General features: G+C 44.0%; 1 protein-coding gene across 2 annotated transcripts in view; it reads right to left on the bottom strand.

Moving 5' to 3' along the window:
* Positions 1–1,081: 1,081 nt before the first annotated feature.
* The window catches only part of DMRT2 (doublesex and mab-3 related transcription factor 2), a 204,562-nt gene continuing 184,808 nt past the window's right edge, over positions 1,082–20,835 (bottom strand). The window contains exons 8-10 of one of the 2 annotated variants that reach the window (XR_011379712.1): positions 12,807–12,908; positions 10,459–10,501; positions 10,267–10,357 (exon numbers count right to left, since the gene is read on the bottom strand). Coding sequence is in view for 1 of the 2 variants with exons in the window: in XM_070051283.1 (XP_069907384.1) it covers positions 10,316–10,357 (42 nt within the window). In the remaining variant the exon portion in view is untranslated. Of the gene's footprint in view, positions 4,661–10,266; positions 10,358–10,458; positions 10,502–12,806; positions 12,909–20,835 lie in introns of those variants that run through there. The other variant, XM_070051283.1, reaches the window with a different exon arrangement.

The raw sequence follows: 20,835 nt of genomic DNA, 5'->3' as shown, positions 1-20,835 counted from the left end.
TTCCAAGGCTATGGAAGCCCTCTGAGTTCTCCGATTCTTATCTTGTTTAGACAAGGTCATAGTCAAAGTGGAGGTTCTCTCCTCCCTTCAGAGAAAGGTACCTCCTTCTTTGAAGACCTGTTCTTTCCACTGGGATCTCACTCACAGAGATCTTTTGCCAGAGTGTCTTGGCTTTCCATGCCTGAAATACTCTCATGGGATTTTCAGCCAGATCCGAATGCCTTTAGGGCTGATTCTGAGGCCAGAGTGCTATTTAGGACATCTGCCATTCTATGAGTCTGCTGAGTATCTCACTTCCCATGTTGGATCACTCACTCTCCCCTTTATTTATTCCATCGGTTAGTGTTAGCAGGTACTAGACTTGTTTATGTGCTCCCTTTGACTCTTAGTCCTTTCATTATGATCAATTGTGAACTGAAATTGATCACTTGGACTAGTGAGATGGCATTGGTACATGCCACCTTGATGGGATTGAATTGGAATCCCCTGGTATGTTTCTAACTCTACCATTTGGGGCAAGTCAGCCCGAGCATGCCCCAAATTATACATCTCTTCCCTCTCTTATTCCCACTCTTATGTTTAACAGGGATCACATTTCAGTTAATTTTCAACACTTAAGAATAACTGTGTATTAATTACAGAATTAAACCAGTCATATTAAGTAGAACAGAAAAAAAACTACTAAGAGGGATAATGTATTAAGTTGTTCATTAACAGTCAGGGCTATGCTGATCAAGTCACCGTTTCCCATAGTGTCCATTTCACTTCAACAGGTTTCCTTTTTGGTGTTCAGTCAGTTGTCACCGATCAGGGAGAACATATGGTATTTGTCCCTTTGGGACTGGCTTATTTCACTCAGCATGATGTGTTCCAGATTCCTCCATTTTGTTGCAAATGACTGGATTTCATTGTGTCTTACTGCGGTATAGTATTCTAAAGAGTACATATCCCATAATTTCTTTATCCAGTCTACCATTGATGGGCATTTAGGTTGGTTCCAGGTCTTAGCTATTGTGAATTGAGCTGCAATAAACATTAGGGTGCAGACCGCTTTTTTGTTTATCAATTTAAACTCCTTTGGGTAAATTCCAAGGAGTGGGATGGCTGGGTCGAACGGTAGGGTTATCTTCAGGTTTCTGAGGAATCTCCAGACTGACTTCCATAGTGGCTTGACCAGTTTGCATTCCCACCAACAGTGGGTTAGTGACCCTTTTTCCCCACATCCTCGCCAGCATCTGTTGTTGGTAGATTTCTGCATGTGAGCCATTCTAACCGGGGTGAGGTGAAATCTCATTGTGGTTTTGATTTGCATTTCCCTGATTGCTAATGACCTTGAACATTTTTTCATGTGCCTGTTGGCCATTTGGATTTCCTCTTTTGAAAAATGTCTATTGAGGTCCTTGGCCCATCTCTTAAGTGGGTTGTTGGTTTTGTTTTTGTGGAGTTTCTTGATTTCTTTGTAGATTCTGGTTATTAACCTTTATCTGTTGCGTAGTTTGCAAATATTTTTTCCCATTCTGTCGGTTGGGAAGACCTCTTTTTCTCTCTCCACCTCTCCTTCTCTCTCTGTGTAACTCTGACTTTCAAATATTTCAGATAAATAAATAAATCTTTAAAAAAAGTTTATGACATGTTTATTTCTAGTGGGGGAAATAATACCTATTCCATGGAACTGGTTTGAAGATTAAATTAGATAATGAACATGAAAATGCTTTGTAAAATATGAAGCTCTTTAAAAAATGCTTTGTGCAATTATTTTATTTGTTGTTATATCAACTTTACCTGGCAGCTGTTTATAACACTGTTTGGATGAAAAAGCGCTCTGCACACCAGACTGTATATTTCAACAGCTCAATGAAAATGCATGATATTGTTTCTGAAGGTTGAGGAGAAAGCCCTAGATGTTTCTGGGATGCTCTCACTTCGCAGTATTTTAAGTGACACATTTACTCATGCAGTTCTCCCCTCAATTTTGTTGAGGACCTACTTCTAGCAAGGTGCTTTACATACTGGCAGTTAGGTTCTGTGGGTCTTAGGCAGTTCCTTCACTCCTTGTTCTTCCGCAATCCCTTCTAAGTGTGAGAACCATTCTTAGCTCTAAGGTACACAAAAATAGGCTCAAAGCCTGATTTGATCTGTGGCCCACTCTTGCCAATCCTTGCTCTATATCTTCACTGAGTAGAAGACACATCTTTTACTCAATTACTTATTCAGATCCCTTATGAATTTCCCCAGTCTTGCCCTTGCTCTCTGACAGTCTCTAATGGAAACTGTACTCTACATGGTTAAGAGCCAGGAACTACCTACAACTTTGAGCTCACAGGGTTGTAGAGCAACAGGAATTTTTGTTAAAAGTCCTCAAAATGGGGTACCATGGTGCACTAGGTTAATCCTCTGCCTGTGGCGCCAGCATCCCATATGGGCGCCAGTTCTAGCCCTGGTTGCTCCTCTTCCAGTTCAGCTCTCTGCTGAGGCCTGGGATAGCAGTGTAAGATGGCCCAAGTGCTTGGGCCCCTGCACCCACATGAGAGACCAGGAAGAAACTCCTGGCTCCTGGCTTCAAATCAGCACAATTCCAGCCATTGCAGCCATTTGGAGTGAACCAACAGAGGGAAGACCTTTCTCTCTTTTCTCTCTCTCTCACTGTCTGTAACTCTACCTGTCAAATAAATAAATAAATAAATCTAAAAAAATTAAAAAATAAAAGTCCTCAAACTGCCTAAAACCTTGTCAGGGCTATGGGATGGCAAACAGCACTTGGGCTACTAACCACTGGTTGAACTTGACATTTTGTACCAAAATTTCTACCCACAAACACAGTCAGACCGCACTAAGACTACTGTTAAACATGTTGTATGAGAAGTACTACCTGATCAGAAATACCAGGAATGCCCTTCATTCTACCAATAAATTCATTCCATCCCTTCCCATAAACAATTCCCATCCCTTTCTAATAAACATCTTTTGCAGAAGCTGTCTGGTGATTTAGGTTTTGAGCAAAGGTCCCAACTCCTTATTGACTGCTTAACAATAAATTTCTCAGCAAAAGACTGTGGCTTTGGTGTCTGGCTTTCCCATATGCATGAGCAACTGATCTCAGATTGGTTCTGTAAGACAGGCTTATAAGGTAGTAATGAACAGGAGATTCATGGAGAGAGTAGAATACCTTCACCTCCATGGTAATAATAAGAACCTTACACCAATATGTCTGTGAAGTTCAAACATGAAGCATAGGAAAAGCAGCACTAGTATCTTTAAATGCATTTGATTCCAATCTTTATGCAATAAAAAGAGGAAGAAATATGAATAACCAGGACCTTAACAATGGTTCTGTTTAGACGGAAGACTGGCGATGGTGTGTAACCAGAACATTAACCAATTGTTCTGTTTAGATAGAGGACTGATGATGGTGTCTATTTTCTCATTCATCCTTTCCTGGATTTTCACAAGTTTTGTAGTTATACAAGCAAGTACTTCTTTGGAATTCAAACACATAAAACATTTTAAGAGGGATAAAAAATCTAAAAACAGCACACCCTGGAAAGAATCCTCCCTACCACAAGCAGAAAGTCATGGGAGATGAAATGATATCATCTACTTCCAAAGCTCATTTCCTTGTGGAAAGCACTAGAACATGGATGCAGGGGAAATAGAAATACAAGGCCTAGACTCTAGATCTGTGCTTTTTAACTGACACTCAGAAAACCAACTGCAACACAAGGGGAACTTACTAAAAATGCAGATTCCTAACAACCTGTTACTAACATTCCTGTTACACTAAAACTTCAGAGAATCAGGCCCATGAATCTGCATTAAACAAGGTCTCCCAGTAAAAGTGATGCATGCTTAAGTTAAAAAATCATGGGAAAGATGTAGCTTCTTGGAGGATTCACCAAATTTTGCTTTAATGACACCAAATGAACAATAAAGCATAACCCAGTAGAAAATGAAAAATTCAGTGAATCAGAACCATCACGAGGTTTATACTTTGCTTTCTATCATGTGGATAGAACTTATTATCATATGACAATTTACTGAATATCTGCTGTCCCAACGCCTATCAATCTCTCAGCCTGTTGGATAATACAGTGGAATCTTCATTAGGACAGCTTATTTGACAACGTGTAACAATTCATTCTTATCATAGAAAAATCTATCATCAGTGAAAGTTGATTATCCCAGGTAGCACTACACATGTTTTTTTAGCCTTCCCAGAATCTTAAAAATATAGAACTTAAATAATAAATCATTCTGATACCTCCTTGGTATTTGCCATCTTTCCACTGGACATTTAGCAGCCAGGATCAGTGACTCTTGAGACTGTTCTATTCCTTTTTCCCAGGTTATGTCACATGCATTTCCACACCTATGCCTGAATACCCTTTGCTTTTCATAATCAGCCCTCCTCTGTCTTGCCTGTTTCTCTGGATCCTTTTCATCAACACTCTAGGAATTAGGATTTGGCTTTACTGAGTAGAAATTCAATGACAGTCATTAACAGGAGTTCACTTTTCTCATCTAACAAGAAGTCCTAGGCTAGCACAGGTGCTTGAGGATATCACTGAAGGCCTCAGCTCTTTCCCTCCTCCTGCTCCACCCTGGCATGTGGCTTTGGTTCTCTTGATGTTAAGATGTGTACTAGGCATCACATGTGCATCCCCTATGAAAGAAGGAGGCAAAGGGAAAGGGTGCAAGTCTTTAAGCTGTGAGCTCAGGCTCTATATTAGAAAAAGAAGAAAAGACTTCCTGAGAACCCTTCCTCATTAATTTTATTGGCAAGGAATATACAACATTTCCACCCAAGCTGTAAGGGCACTAATATTTCAGCTGGAGTCTGACTGGTAAGAGAGACCGGGAACAAAGATATAGTGTAGGCAGCAAGCAGTTTCTGCCACAAAGATGACATTAAAATCCCAAACGTGCAGGGAAGCCTTCCTGGACCTATTTTTTCCCATAAAGATATCTCCCACTGCAAAAGCTCCTCAGCACTTTGAGTCCCACCCATGATAATGAATTCGGTAAAGACATTCATCTACTTATCCATTCTGTTCATTTCCCTTGGTTACCACCTAAGTGTTGGTTCTCTTTATCTCAGATCTCGAGTGTTGCAAAATCTTCTGAACCATTCTGCTTATGATGATACCTGAATTACACAGCTGTCTTTTCCCAATGTTCATGTCCCTGAGCCTTCCCAGGGAGAGGAATGAGACTTGCACCTCTGTTCTGCAACCAACAGAGACCACAGATACACATGGGTCTGCACAAAATACCAGATCGTCTGGCATCATTATTTAATCTGGATGAGGTCAGCTAGACATTGCAGCCAGGAAGCTGTCCTGTGGAAATGGAGTAGGGCTTTCTATCTACACCATGCAGATACCATGTGTTCATTAGGCCACAATCACATCTCGCAAACATGTATTTGTTTAAAAATAACTGTAGGACTGCACTGCGGCTCACTAGGCTAATCCTCCACCTGCAGTGCTGGCACCCTGGGTTCTAGTCCAGGCTGGGGCACCAGATTCTGTCCCGGTTGCTCCTCTTCCAGTTCAGCTCTCTGCTGTGGCCCAGAAGGGAAGTGCAGGATGGCCCAGATGCTTGGGCCCTGCACCCACATGGGAGACCAAGAAGCAGCACCAGGCTCCTGGCTTCGGATCAGCGCAGCGCACCAGCCGTAGTGGCCATTTGGGGAGTGAACCAATGGAAGGAAGACCTTTCTCTCTCTCTCTCTCTCTCTCTCTCCCTCTCTCTCACTTTCTAACTCTGCCTAGCAAAAATAAACAAATAAATAACTGTAATTCTTTTATCTAGCAAGCAATTATATGAACTTAATTTATATTAACTGTTTTCTTTGGCAAAAAATGTGATGATTTTTTTTTATTTGAGAGGCACAGACAGATAAAGGTCCCTCTGCTGGTTCAGGCCCCAAATGGCTGAAACGACCAGGACTCGGCTAAACTGAGGATGGGACACAGAAACTCAATCCAGGTCTCTATTACATGGATGGCAGGAAGGCAATTTCTTGAGCTATCACCACTACCACCCACACGCAGTCCTTGTTAACAGAATGCTTAAATGAGGAGCTGGGGCCGGCGCCGCGGCCCACTAGGCTAATCCTCCGCCTTGCGGCGCCGGCACACCGGGTTCTAGTCCTGGTCGGGGCGCCGGATTCTGTCCCGGTTGCCCCTCTTCCAGGCCAGCTCTCTGCTGTGGCCAGGGAGTGCAGTGGAGGATGGCCCAGGTGCTTGGGCCCTGCACCCCATGGGAGACCAGGAAAAGCACCTGGCTCCTGGCTCCTGCCATCGATCAGCGCGGTGTGCCGGCCGCAGCGCGCCGGCCGCGGCGGCCATTGGAGGGTGAACCAACGGCAAAGGAAGACCTTTCTCTGTCTCTCTCTCTCACTGTCCACTCTGCCTGTCAAAAAAAAAAAAAAAAAAAAATGAGGAGCTGGAGCCAAAATCAGCTCCAGGTACTCTAACATAGGACACAGACATCCAAACAAGCATCTTAACTGCTAGGCTAAACACCACCCAAGTGAGAAATTTTGATATAGGTTTCAACATGGATAACGAATGAAGACATTATGCTAAATGAAATAAGCCAATCACAAAAGGACAAATATCACATGATTCTCTTGTGGGCCTGAGTAGCTTAATTTCTGCTTCATGTGCTTGCCCTCGCAGAAATAAGAATTCAAAGTGGATATATATATAGATATATATATATTATAAGAATGTATATATATAAGAATATATATACATATATATAAGAATGTATATATATATATATAGCATAAGTGAGAAAAGGATTTATTTAACAGTGAGGAAGCAAACATTCACTCACGATTGTGGGCCCATCGCACACGCAGAAATACCCATCACATCAGGAATAGGCCAGAGGGTTGCCCATGAGAGAAAGAGAGAACAGTACATCCAAGTGAAGTCTGTAGGGGGCGGGGGGGGGGAGGGACTGGCACTGTGACATAGCGGGTAAAGCTGGAGCCTGTAGTGCCAGCATCTCATATGGGTGCCAGTTTGAGTCCTGGCTGCTCCACTTCCCATCCAGCTCTCTGCTATGGCCTGGGAAAGCAGTGGAGGATGGTCCAAGCGCTTGAGCCCCTGCACCCACATGGGAGACCTGGAAGAAGCTACTGGCTCCTGGCTTCAGACTGGCACAGCTCTGGCCACTGTGGCCACTTGGGGTATGAACCAGTGGATGGAAGATCTAATCTTTCTCTCTCTCTCCCTACCTCTGCCTCTTTGTAACTCTGCCTTTCAAATAAAATAAATAAATCTTTGAAAAAAAAAAAAAAAAGAAAAAAACTCTCCCCCCCCCCCACCACCATTATGTGTCTCTTTTATGTGGTAAGGGGTGCTACCTAAATCAGATATACAAATACGGTAGGTTCTGCACATGTGCCCTGGTTCTGGATGACACAAGTTCATACTGAGAAGATGGGCAATGTAAAGGCATAAACATTACATTGCAGAGCTGCAAGAATTCCAGCTCACTTAGGCCTGACTAGCTGCCTGCCTATTCACATCATATCAAGTCCACTTAGATGAAGTTCACAGAGCAATTAAATTGATAAAGACATAAAGCTGCTGTGGTGCAGCGGGTTAACGCCCTGGCCTGAAGCGCAGGCATCCCATATGGGCACTGGTTCTAGTCCGGGCTGCTCCTCTTCCGATCCAGCTCTCTGCTATGGCCTGGGAAACCAGTAGGGGATGGCCTAAGTCCTTGGGCACCTGCACCCACGTGGGAGACCCAGAAGAAGCTCCTGGCTTCGGATCAGCGCAGCTCTGGCAGTTGCGGCAAACTGAGGAGTGAACCAACAGATGGAAGATCTCTCTCTCTCTCTCTCTCTCTGCCTCTCCTCTGTGTAACTCTGACTTTCAAATAAATAAATCTTAAAAAAAAGACATAAAATAGAACACTGATTGCTAGTGACCCAGGGAAGGGGGAATGAGGTCTTATTTAATGGGTACAGAGTTTCAGTGGATGAAATAAAAACAGTATGGGGGTGGATGGTGGTGATGGCCACACAACAATGTAACTTGTACTTAATGCCACAGAACTTCACTTTAAAAATTCTTAAAATGGTAAATTTCATATTATCTACATTTTATCACAACAATCGAAAAGAGAATAGGGGGGCATCTAACTGAAACTGATGGTGTCTCCCTTTAATTCTCTGGAAGTGTACTTTTGGTAGGGAAACCAGGGGCACCTGAAGAGGAAAGGAAGAAATACACATAACCATAACCATCTTTTAGTCCTGAGGGAGGAAAAGAGAGAAACATTTGTAACATAACCTTCAGATGCTGCTGCATGTGACAACTGTGCAAGCTACCATGGACCTTTGTGAACACACCCTTTTATTTTTTCAAGTTCTTTCTTTTTTTTTTTTTTTAATTTATTTGACAGGTAGAGATGTAGACAGTGAGAGAGAGAGACAGAGAGAAAGGTCTTCCTTCCGTTGGATCACAGCCCAAATGGCTGCTACGGTCAGTGCTGTGCCGATCCAAAGCCAAGAGCCATGTGCTTCTTCCTGGTCTGCCATGTGGGTGCAGGGGCCCAAGCACCTGGGCCATCCTCCACTGCCCACCCAGGCCACAGCAGACAGCTGGACTGGAAGAGGAGCAACCAGGACTAGAACTCAGTGCCCATATGGGATGCTGGCACCACAGGCGGAGGATTAACCAAGTGAGCCATGGTGCCGCCCCTGTGAGCACACTCTTAACTTTCCTGTGTAATATGAGCTCTATGTTAGACCACTGCTGATTGGTTCCTGGCTGAATCTGTCACATTCAGGCTCTGACAACTCACTGATTGGTTCACATATGACTTTTGCTCATACCTTGACCAATCAGGTGAATGTCCTCCTTTAGAAACACTTAAAAATCCTAAGCCAGGAAGCCAAGCTGGGCAGTGCCTTTGGGGTAGCTCTCCCAGCTGCTAGGAGGGGTTTCTCTGCCTCTTTCAGTAAATGTCCTTTGCTTTTCTTGCTTCTTCCATGTCTGTGCACCTCATTCAACAATGAGTTGCAATACAAAGAACCCAACAGAGAAGAGAAGCTGTAGCACAAAAGACCACAACACTCAACTAACCCAGCACAGAGAAGCAGTGACCCAATATGAGAAGAGAGGCTGAAGCACAAAGAGCTGTTTAACACAGGACCTGTGCGGTTCCTAAAGAACCCAGTGGAAAGAGAAGAGCCTGCTACGTTTATTGGGGACAAGACACAGACCAGAGCAATGGAAGCTACAGTGCCTCCCTGCTGCCACTACTGCAACACCAACACCAGAACTCCTGCAATATTTTGAAATAAATATGTTTTCTCTCGGACATTTCCCAATATTTCTCTTCAACGATATTTTTTCTCAGTTCTGCATATGAACTGATGCTGTCAGAATCTTTTTTTTCCTTTCATCAGTTCAATATAACAGTATAAAACCTCCTAAAATGTTGAGTTTCTCTTTGGTGTTTTTTTTTTTTTTTTCATTTTTTTTCTAATGCTTCCAGTGGATCCTGTATATAGGTTTTCCTTTTCTACCATCTTAAATGTATAAATGGAATTATTGTTGAAAAACTCCAGTTTTCCAAAAATCAAAGGCAAAGCTTTACTTGTTTACTTCAATCCCTTCTCCATGCTGTCTACCCAATCATGCAATCTACTTTCTGTAATGTTCCAGAAAAAGTAAAGCATTTGAGAAAGTTTGCTCTGTAAACAGCACACTTTGTGAACAACTTAAGAAAAAGCTTAATGTCTATCTATAAACACCTCCTCTGTGGGTGCAACAAGGTTCATAGTTGTAAACAGTTTACAGTCAATTACTTAATCAACAGTCGATGAAATAAAAGGAATTCTGAGTTCCCTTCTGTGCCTCTGTGCTACACATCCTCCTCCCTTCCCTAGTAGAAAAATGCCTTTCAACTGGCTGCAAGAGGACCTGTTCACAAATGTTTCTAATTCAGCTAAACATCTTGATAGGAAATATCATAAATTATATGTATAGGCCTGTCAGTACAATTTTCAACAGGGGTAACATGGGTTCAGTTTAAAGAAAATTTCAGACCAATTTCTGAACTTGCTACCTTGAGTTTTAATCCAAAACCCCCTTGTGTAGACAGAGAGCAAAATTCTAGTGCTATTGGATTAAAATCTACAACTAAGAAATATGCATTTGATCTTTTTTAAATATACTCTCCTGGGAGCTGGGGGAAAATACACAGATATAAAAAATGTTAAGGTAGAAAGCCTACCTTAAGATTGAGGAAGACTTTTCGTGTACTTCAATATTAATTTTGTTATTTAAGTATGTGCTTGGTTTCCAGTAAAGAGGCTCTGAGGAACCTAGACAAAAAGAAAAGAGACACCAACAGCCAAAAGGGCATAAATCACTTGAGACACCAAATACAGAAGGAAAGAAAGAAGGTGGAGGAAATAGCACATACTTCTTAAAGCTTATTTGCACCTCTCTCTCAGTAGTGAAATTGTCTAGAAAGAAAAATAGCAGATTAACAACTACCTCTATAGAACACAGTCAACTTACTAGAAAATCAGTGCAATATGAAAACACAAGAAATACACATTTTTTACAACATACATGCACATTCTGTCACTGTTTGCTTACATATATAATGAACAAGACTGTCCCTTTTCCCCATTCTGAAAGAATAATCCTGGACTCAATGAAATAAGTAACACAGTGGAAATTTTATGGTTTTGCATATTTTTTGGTTTTGAGTAAATATAAAACTTAAGAAGCAAGGAGAAAGATTTAGATGAACAGATTATGAGTACAAAAACAAGATTTCTTCCTACTTCTCTATCATAGATAAACCTATTTTAGAAACCATTTGGGAGCTATTACATAAAAAGTCTAAAATTATATAAAATAAAATCTATCTTGGAAAATTCTGTGTAGCTGATAACAACATTTTCTTTCTGCTTTTAGAAGGAGCAGTTCCGGCCGGCACCACGGCTCACTAGCCTAATCCTCCGCCTGCAGTGCTGGCACTCCAGGTTCTAGTCCTGGTTGCTCCTCTTCCAGTCCAGCTCTATGCTGTGGCCCGAGAAGGCAGTGGAGGATGGCCCAAGTGCTTGGGCCCTACACCCGCATGGGAGACAGGAAGAAGCACCTGGCTCCTGGCTTCGGGTCCACACAGTGCGCAGGTCGTAACAGCCATTTGGGGGGTGAACCAACAGAAAAAGGAAGACCTTTCTCTCTCTCTCTGTCTAACACTGCCTGTCAAAAAGAAAAAAGAAAAAAAAAAAAAGAAGGAGCAGTTCCAAACCTGGTCCCATAAATTTTCTGTTTGTGTGAACAAATTAACAACAAACTTTTAATTCCTCTTCTAGATAACTGAAAATAGATTTATTCTACTGTTCATTGCACATACAGTTGAAAGCCATGTAGTGAGAGCTTGTTAGTTTCTAAATTTCGGTTGAGAGAACTGGAATAGACTCTTGAAATAACCACTACATCCTGTAAGATCCTACATATGTGACATTCTGGAAAAGGCAAAACTGTAGGAACAGAAAACCTATCTGTCTTCATCAGAAGCTGAGGAAGGGGAAAGACTACTGAGTACAAAGGGGCAGGAGGGAACTGTCTGGGGTGATGGGACTCTTCTAGATCTTGACTGTGATGGTGCTTATGTCTTTGTATATTTTGTCAAAAATCTTACAACTAAAAGCCTATATAATGTCCTGGGACTATACCTCAATACACCTGGCTTTAAAAAGCATCCCCTAAAAAACAATTTGTTAAAGTTTTAGTACAAAAGTAAGATTATAAAAGATTATCCAATGAAAAAGTCAAATTTTTCAGATTGGAAACAAGATTTGCCTACAATAATGTAACCAACTGAAATGTCAGTGTAACCAAAAAAAAGTTGGGCCACTACTGAGATATGTGAACAATAATGCCTCCTAGCTGGTCCTTTAACAAGGGCCTCTGGGAACTGGGTAACTGCATAGTGGTTTCAGCCGCCTCATCCCATATCAGAGCACACATTGGAGTCCCAACTCCTCTGCTTCTGATCCAGCTCTCTCCCTGCAAATGCTCCTGGAAAGCAGTGGAAGATGGCCCAAATGCTTGGGCTCCTGCTACCCATATGGCAGACCCAGGTGGAGTTCTGGATTCCTGGTTTCAGCCTGCACCAGCCCTAGCCCTTGCAGCCACTGGGGGAGTGAACTGCACATGGAAGCTTGCTCACTCTCCCCACCACCACCACCACTTTGTCACTCTGCCTTTCAAATAAATAAATCTTAAAGTAAGAGTGGAGGAGGGTGGCTCTGTAGATGACAAGTGGTTAACCTGTCCTCTTTGTGCACTTGAAGAAATCTTCATTTTAGAAAATACTGTATTCGAGTCTAGCTTTTCCTCATTTGTACAAATTAGTGATGTTTTAGTCCAAGACAGAGGTTAACTTTTTCTTTAAAGGATTAGATGGTAACTGTTAACAGCTATCTATCAAAGTAGGCATAGAAAACAGTAAATGAATGAGTATGGCAGTGTTCTAATAAAACTTTATTTATGAACATTCAATTTGAATTTCATGTAATTTTCAGGCGTCACAAAAATCTTTGGTTTTTTCAACCATTAAAAAATGTAAAAGCCATTTTCAGTTCAAGAAATGTACAAAAACAGTCAGTAGGCCAGATGTGATGAATGAGCTATAGCTTATCAACCTCTGGTGTAGGCCTTTAGTGGGTAACAAGATGTTCTTTGAAGTATGAGTCTCTCCTGTATCACAAACTATCTTAACTTGCTTAATAGCCACATTCATTCACTTACTATTTTCTATGCCTCCTTTCTGTTAAAGATGTTCACTCCAAGATTTCTGTTTTAAAGTCATAGAACTTTTCTTCTCACACACAGACAATCCGATTGCTTGCACTAAAATAGAAGATAAAAGTTGAGGAGACTCTGAGAAAATATGGACTATAAAAAAGACATTCTGTCTGCAGTAAAAAGTTGCAGAAGAAAACAATGTATCCACACCATTCTACTAAGATTCTTCAGGTTTCCAGACCACAAGAGCCTGATGAAACCAGGTCTGTGCACCTCTACTTGGCACCCCCAGTGGGTAAGAAGTGTCCCCTGTTTCTGTGATGAATTGCTGATGGTAGTGTTCTTTCACACAGTAGACTGCCTGTGACTTATGAACATGTATTTTTTAGATACACAGGATGGATTTTTTGTCTTAGGACAGGAACAGAGCGCGTTTATCTGAAACAGATTTGTGTGATGGAAACATTTCCAGCTGCATGAGTGCTGTAACATCTACACCCAAATTAGCTCATGAGTCAACACATTTCATTTGGTTATTACATTTATTGCATCAATTATCTACAAATGAAATACAGCTGCATTGTTGGTATGTCCTACTCAAGCACACACCTAATGAGCTTGCAAGGTAGGGAAGATCAGGAGCACTTGCTGACAACAAATAAAGAGAAACCCAATCCGTACGTCCCACTTAGTCATGGCCCAGCTGAAATTCCTTTCTTGTATGGGCAGTAGTCATCATATTTTAAGAGAACCTAACCAGGTATTTATCCCAAACATGAGCAGCAGTACATTCAATTTGTTTGCTAAATAGAAATTGGGTAAATCTGGCATCCAAATCAGTCCCCACGTTGTTCCCCCAGCCCAAGGTCATTTAGGTCGCCTTGATGGAGGGGAAGAGGCAAGGCAGCAGACAAGAGCCACTTTCCTGGCCTTACCAGGCCCAGTCTGACATTTTAACAGAGTTTCTCTAATCTTTTTCACATTTCTTCCTATGGAAGGGGGTAGTGGAACCATATGCTCTCAGTTTCCCTGAAAGATTTTTAGATTTTTTATTTTTTTTTCAAACAGAGATGGGCCTGGAAGTTGGGTAAGATCTAGGCAGAATCAGATTTGGGAATTGTCTCCATATTTCTGCCAGTTGAAAGAATCTCCAAGGATCTCCCCCATTGCCAGTATATATTTTATAGGCACTAGGTAAACACCTGTTTTCAATTGCATCTTCAGACAGACGAACCCGCTAGGAGTGGCCTGGGAGTGCAGGCCTGGCCCAGAGCAAAAGGAAAAGTCACCTGCCCAGGGCTGTCTTTTCTGTTGGCTTTGTAAATGATTTCTGAGCCATGTGTGGAAGAAAGGCCTCACTTACATCATGTGTGTGGAACTCAAGTCTCGCCATAGGAACGCCATAGAGAAGGACATTTATTTAAGCTTCTGGTCAGCAGGGTCTTCCTCATTGCAAATGGATTTGGGCTCATAAACTATGGGAGATTAGTTTTAAGCCCTCACAGTAGACCTTGCTGAGCAGGCTCCAGGTAACATGAAAGGCAGACCAAGGGCAGCAGGGGGCCTGGCCCTGTACAGCCTTCCAGATGGCCAAACTCAGAAACCAGGGCATACGGCTGAATCATGAAGATGTAGCCGGGCAAGTTCCACCTAACAGCAGCCACGTGTGACACACCTCCCTCTAAAAATAATTCACTGGAAAACAAAAACTCTTCATCTCTAGCTATGCATGGAATTGTCATTATAGAGCTGGCCCCCTCCTTGGCTGGGACCTGAACTCTTAAGCATACACTGAGAAAATCTTTAGCCACCAAATCCCTTAAGACCAAGAAAAAGAATTTAGGATATCTATTCCCAGACTTAGAGAAATCTCACCTGTCCTTGTGACCAAGAACAAACCAACTTCATGATCTCTAAACCAACACACAAATGACAATTCCTTTCACTGACAATGTGCAACCATGAACCACAGCCCCTCACAATTTGAACTGGCATGTCTTCATGTCATAACCCTGTGGTGTTACCCTTTCTGTTGCCAGACCAGACTGACCGTCCCTGCTTCCCACAGCCAAACCAGGACCCACACCGTTGGATAGATGCTATATTGAAAAGACTTAGATAAACCTATTCTGTATATATCTCAGAAAAGCCAAAGAGGATGTGCACAGTGGACCAAGAGGATGTCTTAACCTCACCCCACCCTCCAAAAAATGAGTACATAGTTTCAGTACTGAACCAAAGGTGGAGAAGGACACTGAAAGGGACACCAGGGCATTCATGTCAGCTTTCTGAAGCTCTTGCTATGTCATTTTTTTTTTCAGGGATATCAAAGACAAAACTTAGCCAAAGACTAGAGAGCCAGAAGAGGAGGCCTATCAAAACTGAAAATCCCTGATCAAGGCCATCTTCAAGATACCCAGACCTCATCCCAGGATCCTCCCAAGAGCAAGAAGCAGGAGCACAGCCAACCAGAGGCACTATTAGTTCAGACAAAATAGGAGGTGGCTGCTGCCTATTGTCCACCAATGACATCTCCTGCACCTTCTCCATTTCTTCCTCTCCAAGGAGCTTCAGAACCTTTCAGGGTTTTAAATGACAGAAAATTCCTCCTTACCCATCCCTTTTCTTTTCCCTCAGCTTTCTCCCTACTTTCCACCAATAGAGATTGTCGCTCCCCATCTTCGTGGAGGAACGACACAGGACCCTGCATTGTTCTTTCGTCTGCTCGGCCCTCCCCGGGTTTGCTGCTGGTCCTTCCTGGGGTTGGCTGCTGGTCCTCCCCGGGTTTGCTGCTGGTCCTTCCCGGGTTGGCTACCATCCCTTCCACCTCCGTGGAAGGGCGGTTCCCCCTGCCACATTCCCCACTTCCGCGGGGGAGCGGCACACCGCCAGCCGGCTCTCTCGGGGGCTGCTCAGGTGTTCCTTCAGGTAGATGTTCCCCCTAGATGTTCCTGGTGCATGCTGTCTCTCTCCTCCTTTATAGTCCTCTTCCGCCAATCCCAACTCTGCTACCCACACGCCGAGTACGCTGCTCTCCTCCAATCAGGAGCAGGTCCTGCTGTTTATTGGTTGAACTGGAGGCAGCTGTATAGAAGTTCTTACTCCCTTCTCAGTGCCATATTGTGGGAGAGCAGATGCATAGAATAAGTCCTAATTCCAGTAACTTAGTCTAGTCCGGGTTGCTCCCCACAGATCCCCCTTTCTTTTTATTTTTTGGCATTGACACGCGCCTGTCTTCGGTGCCCCGTGGCGCACACTCTGCTCTGCTTGCTAGAGTTGCCCACAGGTGCTTACAAGTCCTATCAATCAGGCAAACCGAATCCAAGCCCTCTCATTGCCGTATTGTGGGGAGACTTATTGGTGTTGATAACGTGCCTGTCTTCGGTGACCTGCGGCGCATAAGCTGCTAGCCGCCCGCAGGTGCTCATCGCCTCACTAATCAGGCAGACCGAATCCAAGCTCTCTCATTGCCATGTTGTGGGGAGGCCTTTCTATTTCTCTATTTCTCTATCTCCGGGCATTCCTATTTCTCTCATTTTACTTCTAAACTTCTGTTTCTCTTATCCCTGCGGCTTCCCGGCGCCTGCCCCGAGGCTGCTTCTCGGCACCTCGCCCCGCGGCAACTTCACGGCTCTGCGCGGCTTCCCGGCGCCTCGCCCCGCCGGCGGGCTCCCGGCTCTGCGAGGCTCGGCTTCGCGCGCACACTCGCGGTCTCCAACCCCCTTCGCGTCCGCACCACGGCCTCGCGCCAGCCCCGCGTTCCCTATCTATTCACGCCCCGTGCTCTCTCTGCACGCGGCGGCTTCCACGAGTCACACAGAGTAGCTTACGTCTCCGCCACTAGCATTCAATCCAAGTTCCCCAGACTAACCTGGCGAATTCCAACCTGGCGGCCCACGTCTCTGCCTCTGGTTCCAGATCTTCGCCTCTTGCTCCCCGGGCTGACCTGAAGAATTCCAAGATGGCTTACGTCTCCACCTCGGCCTGCACTCGCGGCTTCATCCTCCCTAACATTTTTCTCTACCCGGTATGTTTCCCTAAGTTTTCTTCCAACAATATTCCTCCCTCATTTCTCCTGGCCTCTCCCCACAGTCCGTATCCAAGTCTAAGTTTCTTATAGGTTTCACTTTCACTTTCAACCTGCAGTCCGTATCTGAGTCTAAGTTTCTTCTTGCTTTCACTTTAAATCCTAACTTCTTTCCCACAGTCCGTATCCAAGTCTATGCCTAGGCTTTCAATAGCTTCTTCCGGCACCTTTTCCGTCCGGCTTTCCCCTAGGCTCTTCTAGTCTCTCTCTCCGGTATTTTCCACTTCTTCCCGTTTCTTCCCTCCTAAGTTTCCTATCCGAGTCACGGCACCATTATGTCGCTCCCCGTCTTCGTGGAGGAACGACACTAAACCCTGCCTAGGCTTCATATCCGAGTCACGGCACCATTATGTTGCTCCCCCTCTTCGTGGAGGAACGACACAGGACCCTGCGCTGTTCTTCTGTCTGCTCGGCCCTCCCCGGGTTTGCTGCTGGTCCTTCCCAGGTTGGCTACCATCCCTTCCACCTCCGTGGAAGGGCGGTTCCCCCTGCCACATTCCCTACTTCTGCGGGGGAGTGGCACACCACCAGCCGGCTCTCTCGGGGGCTGCTCAGGTGTTCCTTCAGGTAGATGTTCCCCCTAGATGTTCCTGGTGCATGCTGTCTCTCTCCTCCTTTATAGTCCTCTTCCACCAATCCCAACTCTGCTACCCACATGCCGAGTACGCTGCTCTCCTCCAATCAGGAGCAGGTCCTGCTGTTTATTGGTTGAACTGGAGGCAGCTGTATAGAAGTTCTTACTCCCTTCTCAGTGCCATATTGTGGGAGAGCAGATGCATAGAATAAGTCCTAATTCCAGTAACTTAGTCTAGTCCGGGTTGCTCCCCACAGAGATGAGGACCCAAGTTTCGGATGTGAATGGCAAACCTGTGAGTCACTGAGCCACGAGCATTGGTATCTGCCACCTGTGCCTGAGCTGCCCCATATTCTTCTTGGCAATGCTCATTTTGTTCTCTGAAGAAAAAAAAACACAGCTCCATGCTGGCAGGTTCTGTCAACTTGAGGAGCTGTAGTTTAGAGTGAAGTACCTGATTTCGTTTTCCTGGAGACTCAGGTCATAGTGTTGGTTAATGATAGCAAAACACCTCATACTCTGCATTCCTATTCACAAAGGATTTTACATCACAACAGAGACTCCAGTGTTTTCCTTCCTTCCTATTATCATCAACATTTCACAGTTCATAATAACACCCCAGTTTTAAGTTTTTTTCATTTTTATTTTACCTTCATTTTATCTGTCGTATTGTTTTGCTTCTCTCCCACACCGAGGCCTCTCATCACACACACACTTTTTAAGATGAGCCTACACTTGAAAGGCCAAAAAACAAGATCAAAAAGGAGTAAGGGAAGCAGATGTCAAGTGGTCCCCCTGGACTCCTACTTAACCCCTTCCAGAGGTCTGGCTGGACCCTGACAAGGAATTGATTTGGTGAAGAAAGCAGCAGGCATGGTAAACATGGCCCTACTCATCCTTATAAATCTCCAAAACTATGGACAGTGCAGGAATTCAACACAAATGCCATTGGCTCCCAGGGCAATGCTCACACAATGGCTTTTCCAAAGCCAACTTGGTGAACACACTTTGCTAATTGGGGTTGTTTATGACCCGGTACAATAAAATTTGATGTTGCACCCTGGAAGCATTGTCCCTGTTTTGTTTCCTTAGACCCTCCTCTCATCCTACTAAAAAAAAAAAGTTACCTAAAACCAGGTGTGTGAAATGTCTGAGCAGCAGTTAAGTAATCAGGGCCTTTTATCTATCTGACAGAGATGTATGGGGAATTTTAAGAACTAATGATTACAAATAGGCAGGAAATTAGCATGAAGGAATTCCTTCTGTACCTTACCTCTAAACACAATATGCATCTCTAATTTATCATATTAAACTAGGGACACATTGGGATGGCCTACAGATTTTTCATACAGAAGAAAAAACTACAAGTATTTTTTGAAAGCCTCAAAGCCATCTTCTGAACTGCAGCTCTTTCAAAACTAGAGGAACACTACCCAAGTTGTTTATACACAGTAAGATGAAAACATGGAAACTTTCTGAGGGTGCTTGGTTAGGACAAGCTTACAAAAATATTTACAGTAACCAGAATGATCAAGTTATTTTCCTGTAATCAGATAACTTTTGCCTTCAGTTGAGTGGTCTCTTGAAGGAGAAACTCTGTTTGCAAATCAAATATAGAATGTGATGCAGCGCTGGAAAATTTCCAACTTCTTGAACTAAAGTCCTATGGTCATAAAATAGCCCTCAAAGATGCAAGAAATTTCTTTACTTTAAAAAGAGAGAGGGAGAGAGGGAAATTGGCCTTCCACATGCCTTTACATTCACATTCCTTTCCATCAAAAACATTTGATGGTCATCAATTACATGTTTGTCAGAGACTCTTGTTTCCAGCATTGTCCTTTGAACTCGAGTTTCATACTCAAGTGCACTGCCAGCCTACAGTGGGTTTTACTGCACTTTTACTTCACCTTTTCCCCTATGTCAAGCGATTCAGGTTGTGTATGGGCTGACAAGCATCAGCAATGAAGAGTCATTGAGGGAATGATGGACAGTGAAGTTTGTAAGTTTCAAAGATGTGCGTAGCCACATTTCAGGGGGAGACCCTGGTGACGGATCTGCTTTCATGTACTTGTGCATGAATGCTTTGGTCCTAGGGCTCGGTTATGGAGTTTGACATCTCCTGAGGTGCTCAAGAAAGTTATACCCAGCAAAAAAATGTGCCAACCATGACTTAATCACAACCAGGAGACAAAGCATTGTGCAGCTGGCCACAGTGGGCACCCCATCCCCCAGACTCAGACTGTTCCGGTGGGAGAAGCCCAACAGGAAGCAGGATCACAAAGATCCGGGCTCCAAATGCAGCAGGAAAGATGAGAGTCAGCTAGCTACATATTAGGACTGCAAGGGACCTCAAGTCCAAAGTTTTGTACTGGCTGGTGCATTTCAAGTAGACTTGGTGTTCAACCCCCTCGCCTGGTTTGTAGAATAAGATAGGCATGTTCAGTGGCTGGACCCAGGTAATAGTGGCACCCAGCACCCTCTTCATTGGTGCCTTTGCTTATGCTCATTCCTCCTCCTGGAAGATCCTCGTCTCCCCACACATTCACCCCTGCTGAAATCCAACCCATACTCCAAGGTCTCAGTTCAAATTCTGTCTCTCTCAAGAGCTGTCTCTTTCTTCTCAGAAATGCAGTGAAACTTGGCCGGTGCCTTGGTTCACTAAGATAATCCTCCCCTGTGACTCCGGCACACCGTGTTCTAGTCCCGGTCGGGGCACCGGATTCTGTCCCGGTCGCTCCTCTTCCTGTCCAGCTCTCTGCTGTGGCCAGGGAGTGCAGTGGAGGATGGCCCAAGTGCTTGGGCCCTGCACCCGCATGGGAGACCAGGAGAAGCACCTGGCTCCTGCCTTCAGATCAGCATGGTACGCCAGCCACAGCGGCCATTGGGGGGGTGAACCAACAGAAAAGGAAGACCTTTCTCTCTGTCTCTCTCACTGTCCACTCTGCCTGTCAAAAAATTAAAAAAAAAAATGCAGTGAAACTTGGCCAATTTCCAGTGCCTCACCCTGGGCTGGTGTGAAGCTTTCCTCCTGATAGCCACAAGTTCCTGTGAGTTGTATACTGGTTCATTGTGCCACATGTCCCTTGCAACCAAACTGTCTTCATTCAGCTAATTAGAGTCAGAACATGGATCTCAGTCCAGGAACAAGTATGTAGGTTAAGCATTTGGTAACATTTATTGAAGATTTAGCCCTTCATAGGGAGGGTTACAGAGAAACACACTGCCTTGCATCATCATCTCCTAATTTCTTTTTTTTTTAACTTTTATTTGATGACCATAAATTTCCAAAGTACAGCTTATGGATTACAATGGCTTCCCCCCCTATAACTTCCCTCTCGCCTGCAACCCTCCCCTTTCCCGCTCCCTCTCCC

This window comes from Oryctolagus cuniculus, chromosome 1 (genome assembly GCF_964237555.1).
Source record: "Oryctolagus cuniculus chromosome 1, mOryCun1.1, whole genome shotgun sequence".
NCBI classification, from domain to species: Eukaryota; Metazoa; Chordata; class Mammalia; order Lagomorpha; family Leporidae; genus Oryctolagus; species Oryctolagus cuniculus.
Note: the sequence above shows the minus strand (reverse complement) of the source record. Positions and strands in the feature narration are given on the sequence as shown.